At 36.2% G+C, this 13797-nt stretch overlaps 1 protein-coding gene across 4 annotated transcripts in view; it reads left to right on the forward strand.

The window, feature by feature from the left end:
* The window catches only part of LOC126591029 (phenylacetaldehyde reductase), a 72477-nt gene extending 69814 nt beyond the window's left edge, over nucleotides 1-2663 (forward strand). For 3 of the 4 annotated variants that reach the window (XM_050256562.1, XM_050256561.1, XM_050256560.1), the window contains 3 exons: nucleotides 826-988; nucleotides 1412-1598; nucleotides 2229-2663. In XM_050256562.1, coding sequence (XP_050112519.1) covers nucleotides 826-988; nucleotides 1412-1598; nucleotides 2229-2373 — 495 coding nt within the window. In that variant the 3' untranslated portion in view covers nucleotides 2374-2663. The remainder of the gene's footprint in view (nucleotides 1-825; nucleotides 989-1411; nucleotides 1599-2228) is intronic. The other variant, XR_007612224.1, reaches the window with a different exon arrangement.
* The last annotated feature ends 11134 nt before the right edge of the window (nucleotides 2664-13797 follow it).

Genomic DNA, 13797 nt, shown 5'->3' on the forward strand with positions numbered 1-13797 from the left:
GAGAAGAGGATTTAGAAGTGAATGGAGAAACTGGTTCCTTTGTCACATGCACATTTTGAAGTTCAGTTGACTCATCCATTTTCTGATATATATAACCTTCTGAAATATATGGGTGAGTGCATAGATGTGCGTTTATGTCTTTACATGGAACATGAAATTATGGTTTGGAGAGCTGAATCAATTGGAACCTAAAAGATATATAACTCTTTTCCTTCTTACCAAATAAGGGTTTAAAATTATTATAGAGCACTTTGTGTGAGAAACTTCCCTGAGAGTCTGTTTTCCTTATTGTAAGTTAAAAAAAGCATATATGTTGACCATGTTAGTTGTTTCTTATGTTGTGATGTCTTGTCATCTTAATCTCTCAGTCGTATGTTACATTTTGCTATGTGCTTGCATGTTCTCAATCTATGAACTCTGGTACCTAAGAATATGGTGTAATACTTGTGCTTCCGTGTTGAATTTAAGAAATGAGATTTCTTCATTGTTTAATGGTTAGTACTCAAGATTTCATTTATTCTATTCCATGGCCGAAACCACTTTTTCATGATTGGAGGTTCCCATGGCAATAGGTATAATGTAGTCACTAAACATGTAGGATTTTGATGTGTTCTCAATGCCATGCATTTATTTCATGTTATTGATGTGCATCAGGAAATGTTATGCCAGTCCTATAAGGTTTTAACTGCCTCGTGAAAGATTTTATTGGCTTCTGCGTTGATTAGAATAGGGATTCTTTACTATTTCGCATTAATATGGTGGTGAATTTTTCATTATTTTGTAACAAAATATATTTTCATTTCTTTTTTCCCTTAATTTCTCCAGCTTTGGTACGTGCTTTCAAAGACTTTGGCTGAAGATGCTGCGTGGAAATTTGTAAAGGAGAAGGGTATTGACTTGGTTACAATTAACCCCGCAATGGTGATAGGTCCTCTGTTACAGCCAACTCTTAATACAAGTGCTGCAGCAGTTTTAAATGTTATTAAGGGTAATGTTTCTTTACTGGTGTTTGTAACATTTCTTCATATCAATGAGTAAAACTTTTCTGCTCAACAAGCTAGAAGAAGGACTAAATGTCTTAAATAGAACATGAGATGATAATTTAAAAAGGTTGTTTCTTCATGTTGAGTCCAGGTGATGCTCTATGGTGGCCTTTTTCTCCCATTTTCTTCTACTGTATATATTTCAAAACATAATTTCAAGTTTTGTTAGTTATCTCTTACCTATTAGCATCCCAACCAGAGGTGTTTTATATCTGAACTCGCAGTATCTTACTTGGATACCGTTCAGTGGAACAAACAGTTTTCTGTTAAATATATTGATAAAAGTGTTCCAACATTTAGTCTAACACTTGGTGCTCTCTTTGTCCATGAAGTACCTGACTAATTCTTCACCTCTTTGTGTGATGCAGGAGCTCGAACATTTCCAAATGCAAGTTTTGGATGGATTAATGTTAAAGATGTTGCCAATGCACATATTCAAGCATTTGAGAGGCCTACCGCTAGTGGCAGATATTGTTTGGTTGAGAGAGTTGCCCACTTCTCAGAAGTTGTGAGAATTTTACGTGAGCTGTACCCTACTTTGCAACTTCCAGAGAAGTAAGTCTGTGTCCCCAGCCAATTTAAATTTGGGTATAACTTTGTGATTGGTAATAGTCACTTCATATTTTCCACTGTCCCATGATTCCGATACTAATCGGTTTTATTTATTTTTTTCATATTAAATTGCAGTTTACGACATAAATGAGCATTGCTGTATTTGAAATTTTATGGTATTATTGGTTTTACCGGTTATTTTGCGTTCACAATATGCCCTCTTTTCGCATCCTTCTCACCTTTCAATCACTCTGAAGTTGAAGTTGCTGCACTTATACTGCCTATAGATGCTCTTCATTTTGCATACCTTTGTCAACCAAGTTTGATTAAAGCACACATAATTGTTGCTAATTTTTTCACCATATAACGGGGATCAAGGCAATAGATATTTTTCATAATCCTTCATTTTCATGCAATTTGCAGGTTAACAACTTCGTTTATATAAATTAAAAGTAAAATATAAATTCCTAGCATGACCTGCATTGTTCTTGATAGTGTGTGTTGATTCCAACATTCTTCTTATCATATGCTTTTAGAGACAATGTTAAACCCCGTCATTTTCCCGGTTGTTTTGATGTGGTGGTTCCATGGAAATTAATTTGTGTTATTTTCTTTTTCAACTGGCATTTCCAGGTGTGCAGACGACAAGCCTTTTGTGCCAACATATCAGGTGTCCAAGGAGAAGGCGAAGAGCTTGGGTGTCGAATTTATTCCACTAGATGTTAGCCTCAAGGAAACAGTTGAAAGTCTGAAGGAAAAGGGTTTTGTCAATTTCTGAATCATTTCAGTACAGTGAAGATGTTTGAAGTAAATTCAGTCGCGGTAAAACATATTATCTGCTTCCAGCCCGAAGCAAAGGAACCATATAGTCTTGTCTATGTTTCAGTTTGTGTTTCCGGTTGGTGACTTAAACTCCGGTTTCCCTTTTTCGGTTTAAGACTTGCTGTCCAGCTTGTTGATTCCTATAGATCACCATTGTGTGTGCAGAATAAAGAAGAAATGAACCTTATGAATAAAATCTTGGAATCGTCCGAGTAAAGTGCGCTCATGCAACTTTATCCCCATTGATATTAGTGATCTCCTGTTTTGCTTGTACTGCTACCATTCCAAGTTTCCAACAATTCTCAAGAACAAACAATATTCAAAATAGAAAAAAAGGGAAACTTAAAAAGAGTTTTTAACTAACGCCTTTTAGTAGAGGTGCCTGTTTTTACTTTTCATACATTTTTTTTCAAGTTTTGACGGTTGAATCAAATGAATTGAAGAAAATTAAAAACTAAAAATTAACAAGAGTGCGTGGAAAGTAAAAGTAGGTGTGTGAATAAGATTTTCCTTAAAGTAGAGTCTAAAGTACACTAATGGGGTGTGCTTATCCTAGGCCTGGCAAACGGGTCGTGTCTGTCGTGTTCGTGTCGTTTTCGTGTAACACATGTTATCTTAATGGGTCGTGTCGTGTCACATCCGTTATCTTAACGGGTCACTTTACCCAACGGGTAAAGTGACCCGACCCGTTATGACCCGTTAAGAAAAATATTTTTTTTTCTTAAATTTGCACATACCACACATTGCCACATAAATATTACTTCAAAACATTAAAACACATTTTTCATTTAAGTACTACATCTACACTAGAAAATAAGTGCCTAATAAAAAAATAATACATACACTACTAATCTATTACAAATATTAAATGTGCAAGGATATGCAAAATGAAAAAGTTTTTGTTTTCAAGGTTGTGAAGTTTTTCTCAAAAGTTTAAACCTCAATTTACAAAATCCTCGATTTACTTCCATCATCATGAAATTGTATTGGAACTTTGGCTTGATCTCAGCCAATCCAATGGTCATCAATTTTTTAAATTTAATTTAATATATATATATAATTATATTATATAATTATTATAGTTTTTAGGGGTATAAAATTGTTAAATTAATATATATATATATATATATATATATAATTATTATAGTTTATTCATACTTTTATTTAGTATAACATAAGATTTTGTGATATCCACTAGTATAAATATTTTAAATTGAAGATCGAATTCATTCTTTGTATTCATATAGGGTCAAGGAGTGTAGCTGTAAAAAATCATCAAAATCGGAGTTCAAATAACCGTTAAATCGTGATTTTTCGTTTTATAACCGTCGAAAATTTTTGTCCCGTTACTTGATCTCTGAATGTTCTTTTTTTTGCAATTTTTGGCGTATACGATCTCGAAGTATATGCAAACATGTTTGACGGTTGGATCGTTGAAACTAGTTTCGTAGAATGCATGTATCTCATCAAAACAATAGATTCACTAACACTTAAAAGTTTATTCATACTTTCATTAAGTATAACATAAGATTTTTTTGTATCCACTAGTGTAAATATTTTAAATTGAAGATCGAATTCAATCATTGTATTCATATAAGGTCAAGGAGTGTAGCTGCAAAAAATCATCAAAATTGGAGTTAAAATGACTGTTAAATCGTGATTTTTCTTTTTATAACCGTCGAATAGTTTTGTCTCGTTCCTTGATCTCTGAATGTTTGTTTTTTGCAATTTTTGGCGTATACGATCTCGAAGTATATTAAACATGTTTGACGGTTGGATCATTGAAACTAGTTTCATAGAATGAGTATCCCATCAAAACAATAGATTCACTAATACTTAAGAGTTTATTCATACTTTCATTAAGTATAACATAAAATTTTGTGGTATCCACTAGTGTAAATATTTTAAATTGAAGATCGAATTCATTCATTGTATTCATATAGGGTCAAGGAGTGTAGCTGTAAAAAATCATCAAAATCAGAGTTAAAATAACTGTTAAATCGTGATTTTTCGTTTATAACCGTCGAAAAGTTTTGTCCCGTTACTTTATCTCTGAATGTTTGTTTTTTTCAATTTTTGGCGTATGTGATCTCAAAGTACATACAAACATGTTTGACGGTTGGATCATTGAAACTAGTTTCGTAGAATGAGTATCCCATCAAAACAATTGATTCACTAATACTTAAGAGTTTATTCATACTTTCATTAAGTATAACATAAGATTTTGTGGTATCCACTAGTATAAATATTTTAAATTGAAGATCGAATTCATTCATTGTATTCATATAGGATTAAGGAGTGTAGCTATAAAAAATAATCAAAATCGGAGTTAAAATAACTGTTAAATTATGATTTTTCGTTTTATAACCATCGAAAAGTTTTGTTCGGTTACTTGATCTCTGAATGTTTGTTTTTTGCGATTTTTTGCTGATACGATCTCAAAGCATATACAAACAAGTTTGACGGTTGGATCGTTGAAATTAGTTTTGTATAATTCGTATCCCATCAAGTTCAATGGTATGTGTGTATATATATAAATTTATTAAGTAGATTTAAATCTATTTATTTTGTACATATAATTGACCGGTACATGGAGTAGTACATCACGTGTCATTATAAAAATAGTGGGATATGTCATATGTGTGATAAAATGTTAATAACTTAAAAAAATAAAATTTCTCACCACTTTTATTAATTTTCATTTTTCCCTCTCTTTTTTGTTTCATTTTCAGCTTTTCTTATAATTTTCATTTTTCCCTCCCTTCTTTTTCTTCAAAGGGCAGCAGCCTACCCATCTTTCTCTCTCTTTTTTTGTTTCCTTTTTAGCTTTTCTTATAATTTTCATTTTCCTTCCCTTTTTCTTCAAAGGGTGCGACCGAAATGGAATGGAATTATGGAATCAATGGATGCATATTAATTAATAATTATTATAGTTTTTATAAAATTTAATTTAAAATTTAATATATATATATATATATAATTATTATAGTTAATATGTTGGGGGTATAATTATTATAGTATATATAATTATTATAATTATTATGTTAATTTAATATATATATATATATATATATTATAGTTTTTAGGGGTATAAAATTGTTAAATTAATATATATATATATAATTATTATAGTATTTTTTTAGGGTTATAAAATTATAAAGTTAATATTCTGCTTATCATGTATCGTGTTACCCACGTGTATACCCGAATCAACCCGTTATCTTAACAGGTGCTTATCTAGTTATCCGATAACGACTCGATTTGTTATCGTGTCGACCCAAACACCTGTTAATTTCGTGTTGTGTCGTGTCGGGTTATCGGGTCGTGTAAAAAATATCAGTCAAAGAGAGCTTATAGTGAAACGGGGTCATAATGACCTGTCATTAAAACCCATTGGACCGGACAAGTTCTATTTTTAATTATTATTATTATTCTTAATAAAAAACTCTCCCTCCTTGACAATGGTTACATTTGCATTAAACTTGTCGTCTCCTCCGCCCAAAACTGTCCAGCTAACTATTTCAAAAAAAAAAAAAAAAAAAAAAAAAAAATTTCATTCTTCCATAGCGTTTGAAACTCATATGAAGTTGTCTAGCGTTTTTCGTCTCCGATGTGGCGTTCAAAACTCAATCAACTTCCACATTGGGCATTTGATATTCAGAACTAGTTTGTTTGAAATTGATTCGTAATTTGTCTAGTCGGTTCAACAGAAAGGATGTGATGTTTGTTTCCTTCTGGTCACGTTCAAAGTCCTTGCTTCCACAATACTCCATGCCATACTTCCTTTTGCCAAATTCAATTTGAAATTTGGTAAGTTTAGAAAGTTGAAACCCTAGAAACAAATTTTGTTATTTCATATGAAATGATAGTAACTCACTTTTATTACAACGTATTATTAGCAAAAGTATTTATTTTGTGAGTCTAAAATATATTTATTAATATAAAATTATAGAAAGACCATCCTTGTATCGTACAATATTTTTCACATCTTTACTATTAGTAAATAACTATGTATAAAATGGAAGAGAGAGAGAAACACGTCTGTGTATAAATTAGTAGGGGTTATATTTGAGTGACTTTAAGAACTTGGACATCCACTACCTGCAATGTGGGAATGCTGATAAGAGAGAGATAATTGACAAATACAAATTTTGAAAATTAGTAAATAATTATGTAAGGGTTTGCTTGAAAATTCTTGTCTAAAATCAAATTTATTAGACGCACACATATGTTTTCAATAAAAATGCATTAGAAATTTACTTGAAACGCTTTTTGTGACGACCCATCCTGAATTAATATACATTTTATCCTCGAATGTGTGGAAATGACAATTATACCCTCAAGTCGTAGTGATGTGGATGTACGTATATGGTTTTAAATTATTTTCCTGTGGACGTAATTAAAACATACTCGATGTCACGAGAGCGTTGACGCAAATTAGGATCAAATCGAGTTCGTAACGGAAATGTTACGAGCAAATAGGTGTAGATGAATAAGTTTTGGTTTTGCAACTAAACCTACCAATTATTTTCTTTTCTTTTCCTACAACCTTGGACCAATTGTTAGGCCCTAATTCCATAGCCCAATCAAGGCTTTGTTTCTTTTATTTCTGCCCAATCCCGTACCACACATATACACTCACACATGCAAACCTTCTGTTTCTCTCTTCTCTCTTCTCGACTCTTCTCCCTTGTCCGTACAATCCGAGCATTGAACTCTCAAACACCATCCAAACTTCATCGATCAAGCTTGAGCTTTACACCAAAGTGTTCCTAGTGACTTCAGTACCATTGGATCAAAGAACAGATCATAGGAACCCAAGAACCTAGGAGCTCCAGTGCGGTGCTCTGTTGCTCCGTCATGATCGTGGTCATTTCACGGAGTTTTAAAGCTTAAGGGAGTCTCAAAACTACTCCTTAGAGACCTGGGAACAATTTTTGGAAGGTTTTGGATGTCAGGATAGGCCAGTTCCTCAAGTTGCAGGTTGATAGGAATATTCAAAATATATTCTGACTATATTTTGTCCATTTTAGGACCTCTGAGAGGTAAGATCATGTTCTACTAGTTCAGGGCTTCAAATTGATATAAAGTTTGTGAAATTTGGTTGAAAAACGAGGAAGATATTAAGGTTTAAATTTTTTTCCAGAAACCGGCAACGCAGTAGCGACCAGCGACCCACCGGATAAGAAATGAGAATATTCCGTCAACTTTGATGGAATATACTAACGGCATCAGGTATATTTAACGGAATATTCTCTAACGGCGTTTAAGTTTCTGTCTAACGTGCCAGGCACGTGCCTACACGTGGCTGGCGCGTGGGTCATCGAAAAATTATTCTAAAAATATGGGGATGCTTGTGGTGTTGAGTAGGGCACGATGGTATATTCAAACACCCCAATTGAGCAACGCATGAGAAGTTATTATACGGTTTTGATTATGTGCTTACATTAACGTTAAATCAGTGGTTTCACATATAGGCAAGAAGTTCCTGGAGGACGAGTGTAGCCAGGCGAGACTCGGGGGTTACGACCCAGCTACATACCAGTGAGTGGGCTTTTGGTTTTCTATATATATATACGCGTATATATGATTTACATTTTCCCAGAAATCGTTTTAAATGAAATTATGTTTTAAATGCCATGTCAATTGCATTACATTTTAGTATATGCATTAGTATAGATACGCATATTATTGCATGGTGCTGCAGACACACAAGTAAGCTCCAAGTGAGTACATATTGATGATAGTGATTGCAGTGTGTATGATTATGTTGAGATACATTTAGTGCTCATTATCATACACCCCGGTGTTAGTGCTCCGCTCTAGGCCAGGGCCTAGCCTTCACGTGATCGTTCACCTCCCATACCACACGCTCACCTTGGATCCAAGGTAGGTGCCAGCCTGTTGTACAGACCACATTAGGTGGTTTCGACTCGTAGGTGACTTGCGATACTTCACACAACCTTCACGTGATCGTAGCACTTGAGCGTATTTATTTACACCCAGCCTGTCGTACATACCACATTAGGTGGTTTCGACTCGTGTGTAGAAATTGGTTATGAGTGATAGATTCAGCCGTATAGGTCACGTTAGGTGCTCCGGTTGATATATCATTTTATTTTGATTTACATCGCCTGACTTACATATTTATCATTGAGATACTTGACATGGCACATACTTTGGTTTTCATTGCTTTCAAGCATGATTTCTATATACGTATGTATTATTATTTTCTGGGAAATTGTACGGGTTTTACGGTGAGGGGTTATTATTTTTGGAACGAGAAATGATTTTTAAAAGCTTTGTTTTTGCCCACTTACGTTTTCTGTTTTGCGCCCCTCCAGGTTTTAGTTAGAGGTTCTTGTTGGTGGCTCATGAGGACTCTACGGCAGTTCTGATAGACATCCATCAATGTAGGGTTTTTTTTTCATATCCTGTATAATTAGTATTTAGCCTGCTGGACTGCACCTTGGTAACTACGCTCTTATTATGTGTATCTACACTCTAACACTTCCACTTGTACTTATATACTAGTCTAGTGTAAGTTAGCTAGTTTGGTTTTTATTTACCTAACATTCTCATATCACAATCACTTCCGCACTGCGCATATGGCTATATCATCACCACATGATGGCCAGCACGCGTCGATTTAGGTCGGGGTGTGTCAGTTTGGTATCAGAGCCTAGGTTTGGCAGTCCTGCATATTTTGTGAGTATTCTAATCATTTTGATGTCTTGTGGGAGAACCATGCCACCTCGTAGAGAGCCACGTACTTCTTCTGAGTCTAATTTTTCGAATATTACCCAACTTAGGGAAGCTCTTGCTAGTGCTATCTAGTCCTCACTTCGTCTTCCTCAGAGAACTCCCTTTGAGACTGTTTATAACCTAAAGTTGAATATCTTTGCTGGTACTGAGGGGCCCAAGCGAGCTGAGCGGTGGCTTAATCATGTCGTGAAAACTTATCGAGTGTTGCAGAGGCAGAAGAATTTCCCTGAGGATAAATGGGTTGAAACGACTACTTGGTTTTTAGGTGAGGAGGCTGCATCCTGATGGAGGCAGGAATCTTTTCAGTTGTCACTAGAGGAAATTGCTGATTGGGAGATTTTTAAGCAGTTATTCCAGAAGACATTTGTGCCCCCATAGTATATAGATTATAAGAAGCAACAATTCACACGTCTAAAGCAAGGGAAAATGTTAGCTAATGAGTATTATAGAAAGTTCACTGATTTATCTCAGTATTGTTCGGATATTGCTAAGAATCCTGCTGAGATGCTTCGACGATTCAAGTGGGGTAATCGAAAAAATGACATTTTATGGTGACCACGACTCCTTGCTCTACATATAAGGAGTTTTATGAGATTCTACTACGGGTGGAAGATTATGAAAATATGCCTAGTGACATTGAGGAAGAGGAAGAAAAAGATAATATCAGAAGAAAAACAATAATAAAGATAAAGGTCAGTCATCACAGGGACCTCGTAAAACGCAAAGTTTTAAGAGAAGTGGTACTAGTTCTGGTTCTTCTAGTGGGGGTTCGAATTCCACGGTGCCACGGAGGGGTGCCGGTTCAGGCGGTTCTCGCTTCTAGGGACATAGAGGTTTTAGTGGTTCTGGTGGTCCATTATGCCGCAGGTGTAATAGTCGACACTTTAGTGAGTGCAAGCAAGGTAACAAAGGATGTTTTATTTATGGTCAGATGGGACATCGGGCTAATTAATGCTTGTAGAGCCAGTAGAAGCCCCATCCATTTGCCTTGCACCACCGGTTCATATTTAGCAGATTCCCGGGCCTAGTGGTTATACCCAGATGGGTTATGGTGGAGCATATCATTATCAGGGTGATGTAGCTCCATATTCTGGAGGACATTATCAGTACTTGCACGATTCGTATCATCAGAGTGGTTATGCTCAGTACTTAGGAGGTTACAAGCCATATCTGTCATATCTAGCTGGTGGATCACAGTGGTATCCCGGAGGACAATTCTAGAACGTTGAGGTTGCTTCTAGTAGTGCAGGATCATCGAGGTAGCTTAACCAGCCTAGTTAGGGATGAGGTACATAGGGACGTGTAAATCAAAGTAACAGGGATCATGGAAGACGACAGTAGCCACATGGCCGTGTTCACCATATCACCTTGCAGGATGGTCAGAATAACCCAGATCTGATTATGGTTACGTTAAATATTCTTGGCCATTTTGCTAAGGTATTAATTGATTCTGGTGCCACACTCTGTTATTTCTCATACGTTTGTTTAGACGGCGTAACCCTACCCTACACCTCTCGGTTATATGTTAAAGTTTTCAATGCCTAGAGGTGAGACATGTTATGTTAGCTGGGTATACCAAGGATGTCCTGTTCTGGTGGAGGACATCATTATGCCAGCTAATCTTGTTCCATTAGATATTGTTGATTTCGATGATATTTTAGGCATGGATTGGTTACACTACAATTGTGCCAAGATGGATTACTATAAGAAGACAGTCACTTTTCATCGCCCGGACTTGCTTATGGTTACATTTGTGGGTGTACGTAGTGGACTAAGGCACGAATTATCTCTACTATGAGGGCTAAAAGGTTATCGAGGAAAGGTTGTCAGGGTTATTTGGCTCATGTGGTATTGAATGAGGATACTCCTATCTGTATGGATGATGTACGGGTAGTTAGGCATTTCCCTGATGTTTTTTCTTGACGATTTACCTGGATTACCACTAGATAGAGAAGTAGAGTTCATTATTGATTTACTTCCAGGTACAGATCCTATTTCCTTAACTCCTTATCGAATGGCTCCCGCAGAGTTGAGGGAATTGAAAACCCAGTTGCAGGAATTGGTTGATAAGGGTTTTATTTAGCCTAGTACTTCACCTTGGGGAGCTCCAGTTTTATTTTTACGGAAGAAAGACGGGACCTTTAGGCTGTGTATCGATTATTGATTGCTGAATTGGGTAACGATTAAAAACCGTTATCTGTTGATGCGTACAAATGATTTATTTGACCAGCTCCAAGGTGCGTGTGTGTTTTCCAAGATTGATTTGAGGTCCGAGTATTATCAATTGAAGATCAAAAGTGAAGATGTTCCTAAGACGACTTTCAGAACTCAATATGGTCATTACAAATTACTCGTGATGCCATTCGGGTTAATGCACCCCCAACTTTTATGGACCTGATGAATCGAGTATTTAGGCCATACCTGGATAGGTTTGTTATTGTCTTTATTGATGATATTTTGGTGTGTTCTAAGTCTAAGGCAGAGCATACTTGACATCTCACTTTGGTTTTGAAGAAATTGAAGGAGCACTAATTATATGCTAAGTTTAGCAAATGCTAGTTTTGGTTAGATCAAGTGGCAGTCTTGGGGCATGTAATATCAGCCCAGGGTATTTAGGTGGACCCACAGAAAGTAGTTGCAGTTGAAAATTAGGAGCAGCCACGAACCGTCACTAAGGTACGAAGTTTTCTGGGCTTAACAGGTTATTATCAACGGTTTGTTAAAGATTTTTTAACCATAGCTTTACCACTGATGAAGTTGACTAGAAAATATGTTAGATTCGAGTGGGACGATGATTGTGAGTGGAGTTTCCAGCAGCTAAAGTATTGTCTCACTCATGCACTTGTTTTGGAGCTTCCAGACGACGGTGGTAATTTTGAGATTTACAGTGATGCTTCTTTAAATGGCTTAGGCTGCGTATTAATGTAGCATGGTAGGGTGATTGCATATGCCTCGTGACAGTTGAAGCCACACGAGATGAACTATCCTACCCATGATCTCGAGCTAGCAGCCATCATTTTCACCTTGAAGATTTGGAGACATTACTTATATGGAGAAAAATGCAAGATTTTCATAGATCATAAAAGCCTCCAGTACCTATTCACCAAGAAAGATCTTAACCTTCGACAGGGAAGATGGATAAAATTACTTAGAGATTATGATTGCACGATTGAATATCATCCTGGTCGTGCAAATATGGTGGCAGATGCACTTAGCAGGAAATCTCGAGGCCATATTAATGCTTTATATGCTTGCCATATCTTTCTTCTCATAGAATTGAAATCAACTGGAGTTGATTTGGGAGTGATAGATTGGGAAGAAGCTTTACTTGCTAGTTTCTAGGTCAAACTGATTTTAATAGATCATGTGCTAGAAGCTTCAGCGGAGGATGAGGAATCCTAAGAATTAGCAGGGCAGTGTCACGAGGAAAAAAGAAAGATCTCAGAATTCGGGAATTTGATGGCATGCTTATGCAAGGAAGTTGGATGTACATGCCAAATATTGCAGAATTAAAGAAATATATTCTTGATGAGGCGCACATATCGGCTTATGCGATGCATCCTAGGAGTACCAAGATGTATCACACTATTTGACCTTTATATTATTGGCCTGGCATGAAAAGAGAGGTTGCTGAATACGTGAGTAGATGTGCAATTTGCTAGCAAGTCAAAGCTGAGAGGAAGAAGCCTTTTGGACTGATGCAGCCACTTCCTGTTCCCCAGTGGAAATGAGAAAATATTACTATGGATTTCGTGTACAAGCTTCCTCGTACACGAAATGGTTACGATGGCATCTGGGTTATAGTGGATCGGCATACTAAATCAGCACATTTTATACCAGTTCGAGAGAATTATTCTTTAAGTCGAATAGCTGAGCTATTTATATCAGGGATTGTTAAATACCACGGGGTTTTGGTTAGTATTATTTTTGATCGGGATCCTAGGTTCACTTCTAAGTTTTGGGTGGCATTTCATGAAGCTCTTGGTTCGAGATTGCATTATAGTACGGCGTATCATCCATAAACAGACGGGCAATCTAAGATAACCATCCAGACATTAGAAGATATGTTAAAATCTTTAGTGCTACAGTTTGGAGACGCTTGGCATAAGCATTTAAATTTGATGGAGTTTTCCTACAATAACAGTTACCATTCTAGTATTGATATGTCACATTTCGAGGCACTTTATGGTAAATCACTCTTCTATGTTGGTCAGAAGTTGGTGAGAGGATGTTAGTGGGCCCAGAGATTGTTGATGAGACTACTCAGAATGTTCAGGTAATTAAAACTAACCTGAAAATGGCACATGATCGATAAAAGAGCCTTGCTGATAAACACACCACTGATAGGGTGTATAGAGTTGGAGATTGGGTATTTTTGAAGCTATCTCTGTGGAAAGGCTTTGTGCGGTTCGACAAGAAAGGTAAGTTAAGTCCTCGCTATGTAGGACCGTACCAGATCATCGAACGAATCGGGTGAAGTTGCCTATAGACTTGAGTTACCTCTAGAATTATCATGGTGCATGATGTTTTTCATATTTCTATGCTTCACCATTATGTCTCCGATCCATCACACGTGATACCTCCTCAGCCACTAGAAATTAATCCAGACTTGACA

Source organism: Malus sylvestris, chromosome 11, assembly GCF_916048215.2.
Source record: "Malus sylvestris chromosome 11, drMalSylv7.2, whole genome shotgun sequence".
NCBI classification, from domain to species: Eukaryota; Viridiplantae; Streptophyta; class Magnoliopsida; order Rosales; family Rosaceae; genus Malus; species Malus sylvestris.